The sequence below is a fragment of the Phodopus roborovskii genome, unplaced genomic scaffold (genome assembly GCF_943737965.1).
Source record: "Phodopus roborovskii unplaced genomic scaffold, PHOROB, whole genome shotgun sequence".
NCBI classification, from domain to species: domain Eukaryota; kingdom Metazoa; phylum Chordata; class Mammalia; order Rodentia; family Cricetidae; genus Phodopus; species Phodopus roborovskii.
The window spans coordinates 2159021-2179541 of NW_026126693.1; the positions used below are offsets into that span (position 1 = coordinate 2159021).

A 20521-nucleotide genomic window follows, 5' to 3' on the forward strand; every position below is an offset into this window, starting at 1 on the left:
CAAATACAATTTATGCAGTCATGCAATGAATATCTCTAACTCATTGTTGCAGTAGCCATGGGAAAACATCTTTAATAAAATAAGCCCATAGGACTCTCTTTAAAAGATATGCATATAAATATATTATTAATTGGAATTATAAAATATTTCATTTTCAATGCTGTCTGACAAAAAATACTTTCCTGAACATTCTGCTTATGTTCCTGGAAATAGTTGTCATCTCTTTCCTGGCTAACAGATGTCCCCATGGTGATTTGAGAGCCACCAGGATCTCTTCTGAGAAATTCATTTTAGTGGGTTTTGACTAGTTGCTTTCCAAATTCTGTGATTACACTTTGAGAGTAGAGTCTGTAATACAGTTAAGATCCAAGTATAATTGGGCTAATTTTATTCATGGATATGTTAGTTTAAATAGATCTGTCTTAATAGTAACCTTGATAACTTAGAAAACACAGAAGCAGGTAATATAATATCAGCATTTTAACCAGAAATGATGACTTGTTCCTGTAATTTCAGTACTTGGGGAGCAGAGGATTCAATGTTCAAGTCCAGCTTTTGTAGTATACCAAGTTTATGGTCAGCCTATACTACGTGAGGCCCAATCCAAGAATAACAAAAGGAAAAAAGGAAGAATAGAATAAAATTGTCTGCACAGAGCTTTAAATGTGAAGCTAATGGACAAATGAGAGGGTCTTAGAAACCCTGGTTCTCCTGAGCACTCTTTCCTATGGAGACTCCAAGGAGGGTGCATGGTTGACAGTATACAGGACAGAAAAGGGAGGGCAGTGTCAGAGTAATTCCTAGTCTACAATGAGAGTCACTCATTAGTCCTGTTTCTAAACACAGGAAGGGTCCTCACCACCGGCCTTGCATGGACAATTGTTTGAAGCACATTTTCAGCTCCCTTCACATTATCACCTACATCTTGGTAATAAAGGTAAAAGTGAAATTTTCAAGTTCAGACAAATTGATTGTCAGGAATTAGGACAGGAGAGTTTTTCTGAGAGAAACATATCTTTTATTTACTCCACAATATTTCATGCATTCTCATAGCAAAGAAATAGGAAAAGTGCTATTGACACAACATAATCCAAATTATTTTCATGATTTGGCATTTACTCAGCTTTCTTTGTCATTTTGGAACACAGACTTGCAGTTTGTTGCTTATAAGAAAGTATCGTGTGTAATAATGCAGAGTCTAATTCATCATTTAACTACAGGTTTTCTAAGGTTATGTTGCCAGTCTGGTGGACACTTTTTGCACTTAGACACTGAACACATGAAGTGGAGCTTTCCAAATTATAATGTATCAAATTATAATTATACTGGGCCTTAGAGACATGACATGGAAACAGTAAACTATGGCATTAATAACTTTGTGTTATTATATATTTAAATGCTGTTTCAGATATATGTAAAGTAAATTAATGGAATCATTTTCAACTTATACAGATTTCAATGTGAGTAACTTCATTTTAAAATTAAATATGAGCTACAGGTGTAGCTTATATGTCTGTCTAACAATATTATTACTAGAAAATATTCCCATAAGGAGTTTAGTATTATTTAAATGGGAAGTATCTGTGAACTGTTTTTCTGTTTCTCAATATTATTATAAATATTAAAATGATTTCTCTTGAAAGATACATATTTGGCCTTGAACATTCATATGTTACTTCTTTCTGTTCCTGAGGCTTCTATCATAATTTCTTTATATATACTATGTGTTACAGATATGAAATGTTCTCAACATTTTTATATTGCCTGAAGAACAGCATCCCTAGAATCTGATGTCCTTTAAATGAATGAGCCACTACCCTTGGATATCTTTGGGAAGCTACATTTGGCAAATATTTGTTTACTTGGACTGACACAAACTCATGCATATTCATTAAAAGTAGCCACTGTGTTGTGGGGTATTTTTACCCTGTAAAAAGATAAATTTGCTGTGATTGGTGTAATTGAGAAGCCGAACAGCTAATGTGTAGCCAGGAGGTTTCCAGGGAGAGAAAGGAGGAGGAAGAAAATCTAAGCACCAGGAGTCATAGAGAGGAAACAGGAGATACAAGAGGGAAGAGAGGTAAAGCCACACAGGACAACATAGATTCATATAAATGGGTTAGTTTAAGTTATAAGACTAGTTAGTTAGGTATATACCTAAGTTATAAGCTGAGATTTTATAATTAATGAGAAGTCTCTAAATCATTATTTGGGAGCTGGCTGGTAGGACAAAGAATGATTCATTCCACCATTGAATTCTTGCAAACGAAATTCAGAGAACAACCTGTACTTTTAATCATCTGCACGACATGTGTACAGTACTAAGGGGGTGGATAAAGGGGTATGACCGGCTCCAGAATTCATGTCACTGAGGGCATCCTCGTGTGAAACCAGTGTGCATGTAACTTTTTAATTAATTTGATAGTAATGTGTTGGAATCATTAGGATTCTGAATTATTTCACAGACTAATTCCATTATACATGTAAACAAAAATGTTACATTTTTATATAGTCATTTACCATCAGTGCTGAATTTTCAAAATTCATGGCCCTGATGTTTTCATATTGGTTATAACATATGTTTTTAGGAAAAGGAATGGCAATCTTATTTGGGACATGTGTAAAATTAATGTTTTTGCCATAAGAGGAATGGCCCATATCGTTTGCAGTTAGAATTTCTCTTGCTAAGTTTATTGTGAGAAAGTGGTATGTGAGATTTCTGTTTTGGGGCCCAAATGAGAAGAACATCAGACCCTACTTTATATCCTCAAAGACAGTTTTGAAAAGCATTCTAAAGTGAGACTTTTGATCTTATTTTTTGGCAGGTCATACAATTTAAAAAGTTGACTATGCTGGTACCTACAGATCTCCTTCCTTGTACCTGTAGCCACGGGGCTGTAATTCTTCCTGTGCCTGATAACCCTTACGGTGATTTGGGTACTACTGTTATCTCAGTCTTCATTGCTATCTTATGGCAAACATGTCTGAAGTTTAAATTTGTATCCCTCACTAACAATCCAAATTAATTCTCTGCTGTGGACTGAAATAATTATTATGATTGGGCAGGCATTTTCATATTGGAATCTGAAACTCTGAACCTCTTCATTTAGTGTCAGAGTAAAATTGTCCAGAGATCATTAAAAGGCCAAACGTGCATCACATTTTTCCACTTATAAAACTGAGATGGGATCCTTAGTAACTGATCCCTGAACACAGACAGATCCTCAAGGTCACTGGGGTTCCTGCAAATGTTACTATAATCTGGATAGGCATTCATGTTTCTAGTAGTTGGCCATTATCCAAAACTGGTTCATTCTGGTTAACAAAACTGGAGTCAAAACTGAAGATAGAGGTTCTTCCCAGCCAAATCCTGCAGCCATTAATCCAAAATACACACACTAGGTTTATATTAATTATAAACTGTTGGGACTATGACTCAGGCTTCTTATTAGCTAGCACTCTCTTAATTATTGGCCCATTTCTATTAAGGCTGTGGCTTACTCATAATGCTCCTCCATGTTATTATAACCTTCAGTGGCTACATGGCTTCTCTCTGGTTTCTCTGAGTTTCTCCCCCCCCCAGCATTCTCCTAGTCTGGTAGTCCTGCCTATACTTTCTACCTGGCTACATCCTGCCTGTCCATTAGCCAAAACAGATTTATTCACCGACCAATAAGAGAAACATATATTCACAGTATACAGAAGGGCATCCCCCATCACAAAGCATTGAGAATATGGAGCAGTGTGTGTGTGTGTGTGTGTGTGTGTGTGTGTGTGTGTTTGTGTATGCACATGTGTGTATGATGTGTGATGATTTTAATATATGAGATATTTTGAAGGAAAAATATATCTTTACAATTTCCTTCTCTGTTTGTGTGCCATGTAAAAGATATACAATTATTTGTTGTAAAAACTACATGTTATTATAGACCCATAATTATTATATAATTCCCAATGGAATTAACACCCAAATCTTCAGCTTATTGTGAAAAAATAACCAAATTGCATTTTGCCAATGAACCCTGATTTATTTAATGAGAAATGTTAGAAAAAGTATTTCAACATATTTACTTTGCTTCTAGGACCTTTACAGTTCCTTAGCCCTAATTTTGAGCAACTTTCATATCAGAATTTAAGAGCACAGCCAATGTGATGCATCTCAGGGAATGTCATCTTGGCTTCTATTAGCATTGCACCAGAAAAGCATGAGAATCATTGACATGGGTCCTGTTTCTTCTCCCTCACTGGTCTTACTAATAAGATGCTATGAAAAACAAGATGACAACAACATGAATTTAAAAACCTTAATGTAAGGGATCTATGAAAAGGTTATTGTGTCAGATGCAGAAAGTCTTTCCATGGTACCCTTCAGGTGCTAACTGTTACTTAGAAAGTTGCTCTTTTCCTCTTTGGATGACTGTGGAATGAATCTGGGTTTGCAAAAATCTTCTTGAAGCAGGTTGAGTTCCTAACAAGGTAATCTGTTTCTGCTCCACAATCTTTGCATTGAAGGAGTTAAAACTGAGAGCATCAGTGGGCATTTACCCAACAGTTTAATTAATAAGACATATTATGGACACTTTATATTCTGTTTGTTTTATTCAAATTTTTTCCCATTTCATTCTTTTGCCCCCACATTTTATGGGTTATAAAAATGTTCATACATAAGCATTTAGCTGAGGATTCAATTGGTTTCCTTATACAATTGTTACTTTATTTTCCTGGCATTGATTAAATAACACTATGTAAATTTATAGATATCCTAGGAAAAATGTACAGATATCCTAGAAAGGCAGAATGAATCAAGTGAATAATTTTATACAACATTTTGGGATCATAGAAAATTAGAGGACTTTGATATTAAAGTCCACTGCAACAGCTGATGCTTAGGACATTCTTTGTAAAGATGGCCACCAACAATTGGTCTGGATAGCTTGCTTCCTCCATTCCTTCCCCAAAATGTACACATACTTTATTTTAGGTAAGGAAAGAAAAACTCATCTATGGTTCCCACTGCATGACTTGGTAGCAAATTTACCTTTCTTATTTGGAAAGGGTTCTCTGCTTACTGACTGTGGCTTTAAAGGAAATTGCTTCCTTATTTTGAAAAGAGGTAAAGTTTTGAAATCAAACAGTTTTCTACCTACTTCATATATAATGGAGTAGGTAGTTTAATTTCTTTGGGCCTCTTACATAAGTTCAAGATAAATAGATGCAAATAGTATCCACACTGTCTCTAGCATCTACACTGATGCAGGCATGCTACTTTATTATTACACATATTATTATTAATCTTTGCAACAATATTATTGGTAAATCATTCTGATACCCATTTGAAGCAAGAGGTAATAAGCAGAATGTTAATACAGTGTGCAGCTCTGTAAGTTGTACTAATGGTCTTGACAAGAAAGACAGTTATATTTGCTTTTAAAGAGGATGAGATAGGGGGTCTGTGGAGGGCAGGGGAGGAGAGGAGGGAGCAGGATTATAAAAAGATGTCACTTTTAAGACAGGATCACACCATGTTGCCCACACTGCTCTCAAACTCATTGGCTTAAGCAGTTCCTCATCTCAGCTTCCTGATTGCAGAGACAATCAGGCACACACCATGTCCAGTTTATACTTGTTTTTATGCTAGTCATTTTAACTGAATCAATTTAAGCCTATGAAGAAAAGGCAAGCTTCAATTCAAAGTCAGATTTATCTCACCAGGAACCACACCATTAAGCATCATGTCATATTGTGGGGGGGTTGATTGTATTTTGAGACTTTAGCTTCTCTAAATACTGGTGATATATATAAAGGCATTGCATTCTTAGTAGTTCTACAATTAGACTTTAAAGTTATTTATGTTTAAGTTTTTCTGAAAATATAGTACATTGTTTCCTCAAAGCCTTCTTTTATCATTGCATATGGGTTTGAATAAACTTCCTAAATAGTCATCTCAGTGACTGAGTTCCCCCAGCTGTTAGGCTAATCTTCCACTATTGGTCTAGGTGTTTCTTAAACAATAAAATAAAAATCCTAGTTTGGTATCATCACTTCTTCTCTAAATTATTTTTCTTTAGTATAATAAGTATATAGATTATTTTGTTACCTTTCACAAACTAGTATTCTTCTAATGATGACAATCTTAACAACTTAACCAATCATTTATACAGTTCTACATCAAGCATCTAAATTCACATATAATTTCATAAAACTACTTGTACTAAAAGAATGTTACTATATAATTTATAATCATATCATACCAGTAAATATAGTTATTTAATAATATAGATTCAGCAAAATGTGTTATTTAACATTTATTTTAGCCTGTCTATGCATTTACTCCTAATTACTAAGAGGTAATTTAAATAGAAATATTATAATTTAAAAAATACATGGAGAAAAATAATGAGGTCTGATATATTTTTCTTAGTACTATATCTAAGAGTATCAACCATGGCAGACACAATTTAAAATCATATTGATCACTGACACAGGCAGGAGCTATTTCCTATTTTGGCATTATAGCCACTAGATAAGTATATATTGAGATTTCCAAGAAAGTATAATGATGTTATTAAACTTTTGCTATCCATTAAGAATGCTGAAAAACACATACATGTTCATTGAGTATATGCAACCATTAGTCTTTTTGGTTCAGCCTCCATATACAAAGTTTTGATTCATTAAAAATTTTGTGAATCAAATTAAGAGTAATCATCTTTTCAGATGAACTGCCTAAAGTGTCCTATACACAGAGGAACCATTTCATAAAGTAAAATTTTATGAAGTGTCTGAGTGTTTACAAATATGAACATCAGTATTAATGGCATGGTTGATCTCCACAACAGCTTCTCAATTCATTCATTCCATCATGAAGCTTCACCATTAAATCCAACACAATTTTACAGTTCATGAAGCTCTTCCCCATATATATCAGCTTTATCTTAACAACAATCCAAACTAGAGGACCTATAGATAGAGTGTTTTGTTTTTGTTGTTGTTGTTGTTTCTGCTTACCCAACATCCCAAGGGTATTACTGTCTAGGGAGACTACAGAGATAAGATAGATTGAAGGAAGGGATCCACCACACATTCAGCTTAGCTAGAGGAATTGGACCAATGGAGCATACACGTTATTATAAAAGATGACTTATTAGATTGACTTGCACAGCCAGAGACTAAATAATCTGTAGGCTAGGGATCCAGAGAAATCAATGGCGGATGAGTTCAAGAAGCTGAAAGGTTGAGAACTAGGAGACAGTGATAATCCCAGTTCTAAGTGGGAGCCTTAGAACGACTTGTGGGGTGGACGTCGACAGTCTGATGATCCTGGAATTTACTGTCTCCAGGTGAGAGCAGCAGTCGTGTCGGAACTCAGCCAGAAAATCTGGAGATGTGTGTACTTCTGGCTTCCTCACTTTTCCACTTCTGTTTACCAGAGACCCAAGATTACTGATGAGAGAAACCCACATTCAGGGGGACTCTTTCCCTTCAATTGTTCACATGCCAATCACCCCACCCTGATCTACAAGTCATCTTTTAATCCATTTGAGTTGGCAATCATCATCACTGCCCTCCCTCTTCTAAAATCAAAATATAGCAGACATTTTGTCCGCCTTAGCAGCTGACTCATCCTCTCATACTAGAGGCCCAGCCAATAACAACTCTGCTAGATGTGTTCTCAGGGTTTGAACAAATCAAAACTGCTGAGAAGAGTTTGCAATTCATTCTACCAGAGGCAATTTGTGTACAGATTCTATTGTTGGACAAAGAAGCCAGCTATCCCAGGGTATGTGACACATGCCTATAGTCCCAGCACCTTGGAAATGGAAGCATGATAATCATGAGTTTGAGACTGGTATTAACTATATAGTGAGCAGCTTCTAGCCTCAGGACCTTACTTTATAAAAAAGAAAATGAAAAAAGAAAGAAGAAAAGTCAATGCTGTGTCCTGGCTTGACTCCTAACTCCTTTGTTTCTACCTATTTTCCAAATATTTTGACCCTGTCAAATAGCCATTCCACATCTTTGTAACTTGCTCACACTCCTCACATTTTAACTTAAGTGAAATAAGTTTTGGTTGTTTACAAGCCATAACACAAGTAACTGTAGCAATTACTGCTGGTCCCTGTCTACACATAAAGAAATTGAGCCTTATTGAGGTTAAGTAATTTGCTTTAGTTGCAATTATCCAGAAAGACTCATCTAGACACTATCTATGTCTTTGACTCTAAGAGCTGTTTCTTCACAGCAGACTGCTTCCCTAAATAATCTCAGTAACCTCTGCAGATAGGCAGCTGTACTCCCTTTCTCTTCTGTCTCCCTATGCAACTTGGTCCCATTTTCCATTAAAGTACTTGCCTACTTGATGCCAAATTTGGACTTCCATACCAGATTATTAACATAAAGATCTTATTGCAATCATCACAGTTTCTCAGACATGCTTTGGAATGCTTGGGTGTGCAATCAGTACCAATGAAGGCCTTAATAACAGAATATGGGAGCCCATCAATTACTCAGTTAACTAAGCACACCAACATGGGTGTGAAATTGGAGCTAAAATTTGAAAATTATTTCTCAAAGTAACACATTCTTTGATGGTCACATTTTCAACATTTTAAATAAAATGATTTGCCTTGAGCATGCAAAGGTAAAAAAATAATTTAACGGATATTTAATGCATGCCTGTTATATGACAGCTTCTCATTATAGAGATAAATATGATTTTGAGGAGATAAAATTGGGTGTGGATATGATGCACATTATGTGCATGTATAAATATTAAACAACACAGTAAAGTATAAAACATGCAAACCTCAAACAAACAAAAGAAACAAGAATTTGTGTCTTTCTAAATGAACTCTCCCAGACCTTGGGATATGGGGGGGATTATCCTACAGCCCAGATCCTGTAGCTATGAGGAAAGGGCAGTGATAATCTAAAGGTAATGAGTAGAAGAGTTCACTGCCCACAGCTCCAGGAGCCACAGACCTGGCATGGAAGTACAGCTTTGTAAATATAAGCAGTCAGAGCCTTGCTCAAGTGAGTGGAAAACTAAGAATCCTTTGACTTTCCAAAATGATGTAAGATTTGAAAATAAAACAAAACCAAAGATTACCTTTACTCCTTAAGATTAACATTCTTTTTTTGATGCTTCAAATAGATTTGAAGGCTTGGTGTGAAGTTGGCTTAAATAGATTTTAAATGAACTGTTTGCAATCTGAAAGTGATGCACAAAGCCTGATTGGAAGCTCAATACATTAAAGTAGTAACATGGGCCTTTTTCTTGTGCCTTAAGGCACAGTAAAATAGAAATAGAGATATATAATAAGTGCTTATAAAACCATATATGGTAATGTGTTAATTGATGGATAAATATACTACAAATTGATATAATTTCCATTCTTTAAAATCCACTCACATGTAGGAAAAAGATTTAACTCTAGAATGTCTGGGTATCTTTTGCAGACAACTACTACGGTACCCCAAAGCCTCCAGCTGAACCAGCACCATTATTATTAAATGTAACAGACCAGATTCTTCCGGGAGCTACTCCAAGTGCTGAAGGGAAACGGAAGAGAAATAAATCAGTGAGCAACATGGAAAAAGCAAGCATAGAGCCTCCAGAGGAGGAGGAGGAAGAAAGGCCTGTGATCAATGGAAATGGTGTAGTCATAACACCAGGTAAGGTTTTCTACTCTCTGTAAGATTACATGCACTCATGAGTGGGTACAGAGTGAACCTGCATGCTTCCCTGTGTGGACATCCTAGGCATATACTGATAATTTTTTGAGTTGAGGTCTGTCACTTAGCCATCACTGATTTGGCTAGCTTAGCTGGTCAAGAGCCCCACCAGATCCTCCTGTTTCCTGGTATGGTAGCAGATACATGCTACCATACCCAGCTCCTATTTGGTTGCTGGGGATTCCAGGTCAGCATCCATAGCAACAGTTTACTTACTCAGCCATCTCCTCAGCCCCTATTGGGTGTTCTAGGGTTGAATATGTATGTGTGTGTATGTATATTCAGGCAAACATAAACAACTACCTTTAGAAAGAGAAGATTGTGATATCAAATAGCAAAGACATGGCTCTTTGATTTTGTTCGTTTTTTGTGGTGCAAGTAATATAGCAGAAGACCTCATGCATATTAGGCAAGGATGCCACCACTGAGCTACATTCCTAGTTCTTAGAATATAATGCCTGTTTTCAAATCATAAATTCTAATTTTGGAGTCTTCATTCAAAATCCTAAATATGCAAAGAGAAAATAGTTCATTTTGGTAAAGCTTATAAGCTACAAAATTAGCTTTATTTTTTTTGTAGACATGTAGAATATATTTTTAAGAGTAGGACTAGTTTTCTACCTAGACAAATCCTGAGCTCCTCTTTACTCATCCTCTACATCCTTTTAACACAATGAAGTTGATAATCAAAATCTCCATTAGTACATGTGTCTTTAAATACTTCAGATTATTAATCTTTGTGGTTTGGCAGTTATAACAACCATCTAGAGCCTGTCAAATCTGTAATGTCTTGACTATAATTTTCATTATAGTTTTATATAACTCAATGTCTTTAACAACATACTTTTCCAAGTTTTAATCTATAGTCTTATTGTTTCTTTGGGTTTTTTGTTTGTTTATTTGTTTAGTATGTTTATTTATTTTGTTTTTGAGAAAGGGTTATCACTACATGGTCCAGGCTGGTCTGGACCTCACTCTGAGTCCCAAGAAAGCCTCAAATCACAAACCATTCTCCTCACCTGCCTACTGCTGGGATTTTAGATGTGGGCCTCTATTGCGGTTAAATAAGGATCAGGATAAACAAATAGGCCAAATAGATGTTTATTCAGGGAGAAATTACTTACAACCTAGACAGATGAACACCAGGAAATTCCACCAATGCTCTCCTGACCAAGTCCTGCCAGCAAGAGCTTTTCCCGGCTCTTCCTCCGACCTCCTTCCACAGGTCACTTCCGCCCATGGCTCCACCCCCCAATGGGCGTGGTCTGTGCCTCAGAAGGACTATCTCACTACAATTCCCCTTTTAGTCTAAAGAAAAGATTTAGGCTAAATACAAAACTATATACAAAACAGTGAATAACAAGTGCGCTCTAAGAGAAGGAAAATCGAGAACAAAATGACCTACATAGCTAGTCCTCGGGTGAAGGCATAACGGAGTTTACAATAGAGTTGTCCTAAGCTGGAAAACGTTAAGTCTAGTATCTAATATATCTAACTAGGAAGAGAGAGTAATAGTTGTGATAATTTAATCTTCAACCTCATCAAGACCTGAGAAGGAAAATAACGATACTAGAGTAGACAGGAAGTACGGATAGACAACTTCCAAAAGGTGCAGCAAGGACAGAAACAGCAAGCCACCTGGACAGTCACCCTAGATCTCACAGCAACGTTGGTACACCCAGTTTTGGCTAAGGCCAAGAGAACTTGACAGACCACAACAACAGGGAGGTAGAATGGCTGTCTTACCCTGACTTGGCAAGGTCAAGCAGTCTTCTATATTTGTCTCCTGCAAGCACATAGGACTGCATGTCCAAATCAGTGGTCAAGGTGGGGGCAATTCTTTGCCCAACAGGCCATTAGCTGAGGCGAGAATGAACTCCAGCAGGAGCAACAACAGTGTCCAACATATTTTCGGGAAAGTGCACGGTGCTGTCAGGAGCAACAGTGTCTCGTGTCAATGGAGTATTAATATTAAAACATTTAAATGCCATGTTCTGCATGTTTATGAAGTGATTGAAGATTAAGCATCTATATCTGACTAATCTCATAGGTACAGGAAACGTGAGTGAAGATAATCTGTAACACTCAGGAACTTAGCTAAAAAACTGATTAAAACTTCCCTGAGTAAAGCAGGAACAAATACTTAAACAATATAACTATATACATATACATACATATAAATCCCTAAAATAGCGGTAGAGTAGAAATGTCAAGACAAGAGGTAGAACTATAAAGGGCAGCATGATAAATATCCCAAATTTTATCAATATACAAAATGTCTTGAATACAAGAAAAGTATACATACATAGAATATGGTAAAAAAAAATAATGTGCATAAAACATCTTAAGTGGAAAGATTTCACACAATATAAAAAAATATAAACTAAATTTTACATAGCTTACCACATATAAGAATACATAACAATGTAAGCTATAAAATACTATCTCATTCTTACTCAAATTCACAAGAAAATAGGCTAATCTATCTATATCCCATCTAAACCATACCTTTCCCAACCAGGCCTCCATGTCTAAATTCATTGTCTAGTCTTTTTATAATATAAAAAGAAGTACACAAAAGGCTACTTTCTATAAAAATATTTATTTTTGTACACAAAAGCATCTGATTCCCCCAAACTTTAAAAATATCAAAAGAGTTAACAGGTAAGTAGTTAAAATCCAAAGATTGGATTCTTCAGCAAAGTGAAGTCCTATAAACTTAGTATCTGGCTTCTTTGACTTCTTTTCTTACACAAGTTATCTGGCTGAAGTTTTCCGGAAAGTGACTCACTATTGTCTGCTGGCTTCCTCTCAGAGGCTATGAGTAAGTCCAGTGCAAAGAATTAGAAATGCACATATATTTTAAAGGCTCTCTGTTAATACACACACAATGCCTGGAGAAACGGCCCATGAGAGCTCCCCAACAAAGGGAATACAGTATGTGGGCACAGAGCTGCCTTCTCCAGGCTCCCAAGCCCGCAATTAGTGCAGATGAACTGCATCTCCCAGAGAGCAAACAGAGTGTCCCTTATGTGATCTCTGAGTGTCCTCAGCAATGATCTCAGTTCACCGTTGGGGACCTGCATCCCAGTGCTGAGCTGCTTGGCAAGCTGGCCGTGCATGCACCATCAGTCCTGTTGCTCTGAATGAGACCCTGTCACTCTCTGAAGAATAATGTCCTCCGTAGTGAATCTCGCTGTTTTCCTTCGAATAATGCTCCACTCTGAAACTGCCACAGTGCCTGTCCCCTGCTTATTTTTATGTGAGTTCACAGAGGCTGTAGTTTGTGTATGCACTCAGATCTTTCTCTGTGTTTTTTCTTTTGTTTTTGTTTCCTGATGTGACTTAATTTTATGGTTTAGTCCCAAGGGTTTTCTCTCCCTGTTGTCTGTGGGAGAGGAAAGGGCAGAGGAGAGGGGTAAAATTCTAGGACTATTTCAAACTAATTCTCCAAAGTCTAACATTCCATGTGAAAAGAACAGTCCATCCAAAAGTGTTACATGGAAATTCAAACCAGCCTGAAAAAAAGTGCTGGGGTTTCCAGATGTGACAGCAAATCAGCAAGCAAGCCACTTAAGATATGGTTCTGAAGCACAATAGTGACTGCACACACATTGTAAGCATGTGAAATTGTGACAGCCTTCAGGCGCATCCTTTTAAATCCAAGCACACTCACTTTTCAATCAATGTGAAAGCAGCAACTTTGTGAGACCTCTTCCCTTACAGGGATTCAGCATTTTCGGGAGTTGCACTCAGCTTCTGTACAGGGTTTTTAGCTTTCTTGGAAGGCTGATGAAATCTATACATGACAAACATTTGTTACATGATTGGAGAATGTGGAAAAAGAGCCAGTAAAACACCAGGTTTGCTTAGAGTCTAAACTGCTCACAAACCACCGGCATCCTCTCCCTTCACATAGGTCTTTACCTATCTGCCTGTATTTCTTGGGCCCTACTGACATTTGGTATGACTTCCACCTACTTTGCCATCATTGGTGGCTCTACACACTGACTGCTTTCTCCCAAAAGGGGGAAGGTCTCTGGATGAGGCCTGCCTAAGCACCAGCCCCAAGGCTAGAGGAGGCACTTGGCCTTTTACTTACTTTTCTTTCTCTTGATCTCATCAAAAACTACCTCAATTCCATTGTGACCTTACATAGCAGCCCTCCAATTATCAAAGTGGAGAATGAATACAGAGACTCCTCTTTGTCTTCCAGCTTTTTGAAACTTCAGAGGCTGCTGTCATGTTTCAAATAATACTATTCTGACTTTCTCCCCATCATTTTAAAGGCAAGAGCTCTAAGATGTGTTACAAATACAAATCTTTGTTTTATTTCATCTTACTTTGGCTCTTGGACATTTCCGATGTGTGTATTCATTTTCATCATCACAAAGTTTGTTGAGGATTCAGGGGATTTGTTCCTAGGTGATAAATGTCTTCAGAATTCATTACATTATAAAAATCACAAAGCATACACAATCTCACAGCCATGAAAACTATTATTCCCATTATCCTATTATGTCTTCATTAAAGTGTTAAAATGAAATACTGTAGAAGGAATAAATTTATTAATTAAGGCACCTCTCCTCCTCTGTTAATGGAACATAATTTCCTCTACTAATATTCTCTAGTGATTCTTTCCATTTAGTTTTATATATTCTGGGCGATATTTTCCTTGTCATTCTCCACTCACAAATCTTGAATGTTCTATTTTCATGATTTCTAAACTATACTAGTATTGTGTACAATTGTGGATTTTAGATAAAGATGCAATATAATTGTTAAGCATTAAGTCTGCTTTCTCAGTAATTCACATTTCCCTGACTGGCCTCTTGAGTAGATGAGACACAATTTGCTTTTAAATGATGAGAAATCATTTCTTTACAGAAGAATTGTGGGTTTATGCTTCCTCAATTGACATAGCATCTAAAAAATATCAAAAGCATACTAAACCATGACATTAGCTTGCCCTAGTTCTAGCATGCTATTGTATTTTTGTTGTGACATCAAATAAGAAAGGGAAATATCTGTCAGTTCAAAACTATTTATTTTTCTATCTACTTAAGATATACACACCCTCACATGCACACACAGATACACACATACCAGCATGCATGTTGCAGACATGCACCCCACAGTGGCTAAGGATCAGTTCTCTAGTATCACATATTTGGAAAATTTTGTTCTGAATCATTGAAAAATTAAATCCTACTAAACATCAATATGTATAGGAAAGTTCCTGAGGGATCAGAAACATTAACCACCTTCATTGACTGCATCTGTGCAGCACTGAGATCAACTATGACGAAACTTTTCCTGGGTTTCTTCCTTGTAGTTTAGGTTCTGTACCTCATGCATGTTTCTTCATATCAAAAGAGCAATTTTGTTACAGCAAACAAGTAAATATTCATAATATGTACAGTCTACAGGCATCATAGCACCCACAATCCTTCAGATTTTAGGAGTTTGGGAGGAAATTGAACAATAACCTACAATCTTAATTCTTTTGGTCAACTGATTATACAGACAGCAGGAGAACTAAGCATTACTATTTTGTATCTGAATAATTTCCTCCACATTTCTCTACATATGACTATGGTAAAAGATAGTTACATATGCTTATAAACAGTAAGTTATATTATAAATAAGATAAATACTCAATAACCATTTGCATTTATTGGAAGCCAATTATCATAATAGCTGCTGCTTGTTCCACTATCAACCCCGATGTATTCACTCATGTGCAGGAGGAGCCTGTGGTTCCAGTTATGACTGTGTGTTTCAGCATCTAGGATGGATGTGGGCACTGTGGTTCTAGCTCTGACTGTGTGCTTCAGCATTTAGGATGGATGCAGGAGCCTGTGATTCCAGTTCACTCACCATAGCACAAAGTAAATCCTTGGATCAACATGATGAACTAAAGCTGTCTTTAAATCCCACCATGCCCACAACCATGGCCATTTCCATCAAGGACCAAAACCCACAATGGGAGAAGCTAGTTTCAGGGAAAGTAGTAGCAAAGAAGTCTTCAGTGGTGACCATAGGAGCAAACGTTGGCTAAGATAACATGTGGGCACCTGTGCCTCTAGTTCTATTGTCTGTATCCTCAAAAGTGCTAATTTGTGTGAAGAAGAAAAGAGGGGAGAAATACTGTGTTCAACAGAAAAAAAGTAATGCCTGCAATAAAATTAACACATTTGGCATCTCAGAATAGAGTGTAGTAGACATGGAGGTGTGCTACACTACCAAAGAGCTTAATGAGTATGTTAATTCATTCAAGCATAAGTCTGGGGAACATGTCTGGGATTTAAGGGTGTGGGATAATGTTGGAAAGAACATAAAACTGTATGAGCCTGAGTTTATTGATATGGGCCCACTGAATAAATACTCTAAGTTTGATATGAAGGCTCACAAACTTTCAAGAGGTATCAAGAGTTTGTTTGAATGGTCAGCTGAAAAGGAGTTGAAGATGCCTGATAGCCTTTGGCTTAGTGTTGCTAAAGGAATTTTAAGGCTCAGGAAATTACAATCTAGAGGAATTTTAAGGAAATTGAAACTGGCTGTGTAAAAGCCAGTCCTCCATATTAGGAAAGCCTAGAAGACGTGCCCTTCACTAATCCCATGAGACACAAAATGGTGAGAGGGGCACAAGCACACTTGAAGCTTGGTTGTCACTCTTTTCCTTGTTCTAGACCTGAGGGTTGGAGATGCTGCTGCTCAGCTGCATGAATTAAATGCAAAGTGTTTAATAGGATTCCAAGATAGCAGAGGCCAGGTGAGAATACTGAAAAACCAAAGGCAAGGTAATCACAGTTATCTTAATGGGTAACAGACAAAATAGTGTCCATGATGGTTTGACGTGCAACTGTCAGCACAAAGTGAACTTTGTGGTGACATGACTCGCCTTGTACCATGAATCGTGGTGTTTCCAGTCTTGAAACGGATAAGCAGCCTATTATAGTTTTGCTTGAATGGTATGAGTGGAAAACTTCTCAAACAAATGTAAAAAGACTGCATTGGATCATGGCAAAAGGGGATCTTACCCGGTGATCAAATTTCCAGGTTTATGCAAGTTTGCAGACACAAAACCCCTTGAAAAAGGGATAGCCAGCCTCCCCTGAGGAAGACCCTTGATAAAATACCTGAGAGTTTTTTAGTAGCCTTTCTCCATTTCTTCCCCAACTCGACTTATGGCCTTTTAAAGGGGTAACTATATTTTTCACAGTTCTAAATTGACATTGGTTCAGGGAGACACTAAGAAGCATTACAGACCTCCAGCTAAAGTAGAGACATGTGAAGGTCAGATGATTAATGGAGTTTTAGCTGGTCTGTCTCACAGTAGGTCCAGTGAGTCCCTAAACCTAACTATAGCTGCTACTGAGAGTCACATCTACCAACAGCAGAGATGAACACCGAGCACCTGACATGGCACTTTTCCCTGAGGTGACCAACCAGCCACACCTGTGGCAGGTTGAGTATACTGGATTACTTCGTCTGTGGAAAGGACAACACATTGTTATCTACTGGATTAGGTACTTCAGGAATTAATGTATGGGTCATTCCCCCAGGAGAAGAGCCAAGACCTATTGAGGTATTTGCTGAGGGTGGAGGAAATATAGAATGGCTATTTGAAGAAGGTAGTTATAAATAGCAGCTAAAGCCACAGAACATTATAAGGATAAGAATAAACATGAGTGTTTCTGTTGTGTTTTGTTAAGAATGTGTTTATACAAACATTTATGTTTTCTTTCCTCAATTTCTTCATCATGTAACATCAATTAAGAGAAAATCAATGGTTTTCATCCTTAAAAGTGAGATACTAGAAGACTGTCCCTCAAGGGATATCGTAGCCTATTCTAAATTTATAACACATTTGTGATTATGCAAGGGATGGTTATGTTAGGTGTAATTATGACATGGTTAAACATATAATGCATTTTCATGATATAAGTATATGACATACTTATATCATGTTTGGCATAATTATGTGACCTGGTTGTTGTTAATGTTTGAAATTAAGCATGACATAAGATATGGTTGTGCGTCATCTTGACTACATCTAGAATTAACTAAACCTCAAATGGCACACCTGTGAGAAATGTTTCCCTAATTAAATCCTTTGAAGTGGGAAGACCCAGTTCAATCCAGATATTTATATATATATATATATATATATATATATATATTGTATTAATTAATTAACTTTACCCAGACCATTCACATTTTCTTCTCCCTTCTCTCTTTTCAGTCCCTTTCCCTAATCCCCACCCCCATGCATTCCTCCTTCTTTTTTTCAAAAAAAAGGACAGTTCCCCCATCTATATCAATCAACCTTAGCATATCAATTTTTCAGTACAACTAAGCACCTTCTCTCCTATTAAGGCTGATTGAGCCAAACCAGTAGGAGAAAAGGATCACAAGGCAGGTAACATAGTCAGAGATAGCCCACAATAAGGCCAAACTACACAATTATAACATATATGCAGAAGGCCTAGGTCAATCTCATGCAAGCTCTCTGGTTTGATGTTTCAGTCTCTTTGAGCCCCTATGAATACAAGTTAGTTGATCCTGTGGGCTTTCTTGTGGTGTCCTTGGCCCATCTGAATCCTTTAATCCTGCATCTCTTCCACAGGATTTCCAAGGTCAATATAACTAATATTTGGCTGTGGTTCTCTGCATCTGTTTCGATCAGATGCTTGGAGAAGCTTCTATGATGAATATTGGGCTTAGGCAATGATCTATGAGTATAGCAGAATATCATTAGGAATCACTTCTTTGACTTTTTGTTTTCCTTTTTTTGCCTGTCATGTTTGGTTTTGTCCTAGGTCTCTGTTCTGTCCAGTCAGGGGAAAGCTCCCTCTCATGATATGGTTCTCAGCCTGGACCAGTCATTGATTAGATATTCTCATAGTTTCTGCACCACCTTTACCCCCTCATACCTTGTAAGTAGGGCAAATTGTATGTCAAAGATTATGTTGCTAGGTTGGGGTCACACTCTCTCTTCTGCAAGTCTTGCCTGGTTACAGGAGATGGCTTGTTCAGGCTCCATATCTCCCAATGCTAGGAGTCTTATCTAGAGTAATCCTTATGGATTTCTTAGAGTTTTTGCTGCATTTGTTTTTTAGTTCATCCCAGAGATGCCCTTGATTCTAGTTGTCTTTCCCAGTACCCTCTCCCTCCATCCTCCCCACACCTGAGCCCTACTGCTCCTATTCCCACTACTCTACCCAGACCCTTCTCTCTCCCACCTGTGATGTCTACTATGTTTCCCTTTCACAGTGACATTCATGTTTCCCCCTTGAAACTTCCTTGTTGCTTAGCTTCTTTGGGTCTGTGATTGTAGTATGGTTATCTTTTACTTTGTGGCTAATATGCACCTATAATTGAGTACATAGCTAACAAGTTTGTCTTTCTGAATCTAGAAAACCCAGATTTTTGGGCTGGGAAAATAAACCTTTAGTCCAGATCTTTAGAGGTGGGAAGATATAACTTTAATCCGGGCTGTGCCTTGTGCATACAACCTACATAAAAGGCATTGAAGAAGGAAGCTTGCTCCCTCTTTACCTGTTTCCATTGGCTTGCTAGCAAGCCCATTCCTTCCTGCCATTATAGCCCACTTCTTCAGAATTCCAGTATATACTGAAAACCATCAGAGCATTGAGATTAATGAACTGAACATTTGGATTCTTGAATTTTCCTGTGGGAAGACAGTCATTTTTGGATTAGCTGGGCCATAGTCTGTAACCATTCTAATAAATTCCCTAGATGATAGATGATAGATAGATAGATAAATAGATAGATAGATAGACAGATTCTATAACTTCTATTTCTCTAGAGAACCTAAACTAATACATCATGTCAAATTAAAATACAAATACCACATTGAATATATAAATTTTTAATCCTTGTTCCTGGTTATTTTTAATGAAACTGAAGGAGAATAATAAAAACCTTTGAATTCATAATTATTTTTGGTTATACCAAGATATTAGTGGAACAATAAGAATCTACATATATGGATTGTCTGCTACATATACTTTTATAATATCAGGACTCTGCAATAAACCAGAACTATAAATTTTATACTGAACACAAAATGCCATACATTTCACTCCCAATTAAATGGCTTTGTCTCTGTTCTCCATTGAGATCTTTTAACTCTTCTGAGTAATTTTTTGAAAAGAAGGAAGTTATGTTCCCTGTATCTAAGCTGGTACATAGAGCAGGCAAGGTGAGGGGAATTATATTTATTAATCACTCCAGTACATTACAGGAAAATATGATTTTATGGGTCATTGTTTATGACTCTGTATTTTAAATGTCTACTTTGTGTTTCAGTGAGTCAAAGGAATTTGTGGGAATTTAACGATACTGGTTTCCTGAGGATTTTTCTCACTGTATTGCTAGTCTCTAAAGAGAGGTCTTTTTCTCTTCTTCTTTGTTAAACTATTGTTTCTATTGCTAATGGAAAAATATTCTAACTCCAGTTGGCAGGATGTCAATGTGACATGAAAATATTGCATGAATTACTGAAAGACACTATGTTAGACAAAGTCTGTTCACCTCAACAACAAACATTTCCAGGAAAAATTATATCTTACATATACAAAAATGTTCATTTTATATCTAAAGCTAAAATCATATGAAGAAATATATCAGATATTTCTCCATGGCTCCATCTAAATGATGAATGGAATGTTTCCATATTGTTAAAACACAAAACATGCATTGGCCATGTGCCTTCTCTTTAGTCAGAATTCAGAAAATCCAGGGATTCTCCAAGGCC

At 36.9% G+C, this 20521-nt stretch overlaps 1 protein-coding gene across 1 annotated transcript in view; it reads left to right on the forward strand.

Moving 5' to 3' along the window:
- The window catches only part of Magi2 (membrane associated guanylate kinase, WW and PDZ domain containing 2), a 1383694-nt gene that overhangs the window by 905941 nt on the left and 457232 nt on the right, over positions 1–20521 (forward strand). Inside the window, exon 4 of the mRNA XM_051174837.1 lies at positions 9460–9675. Coding sequence (XP_051030794.1) covers positions 9460–9675 — 216 coding nt within the window. The remainder of the gene's footprint in view (positions 1–9459; positions 9676–20521) is intronic.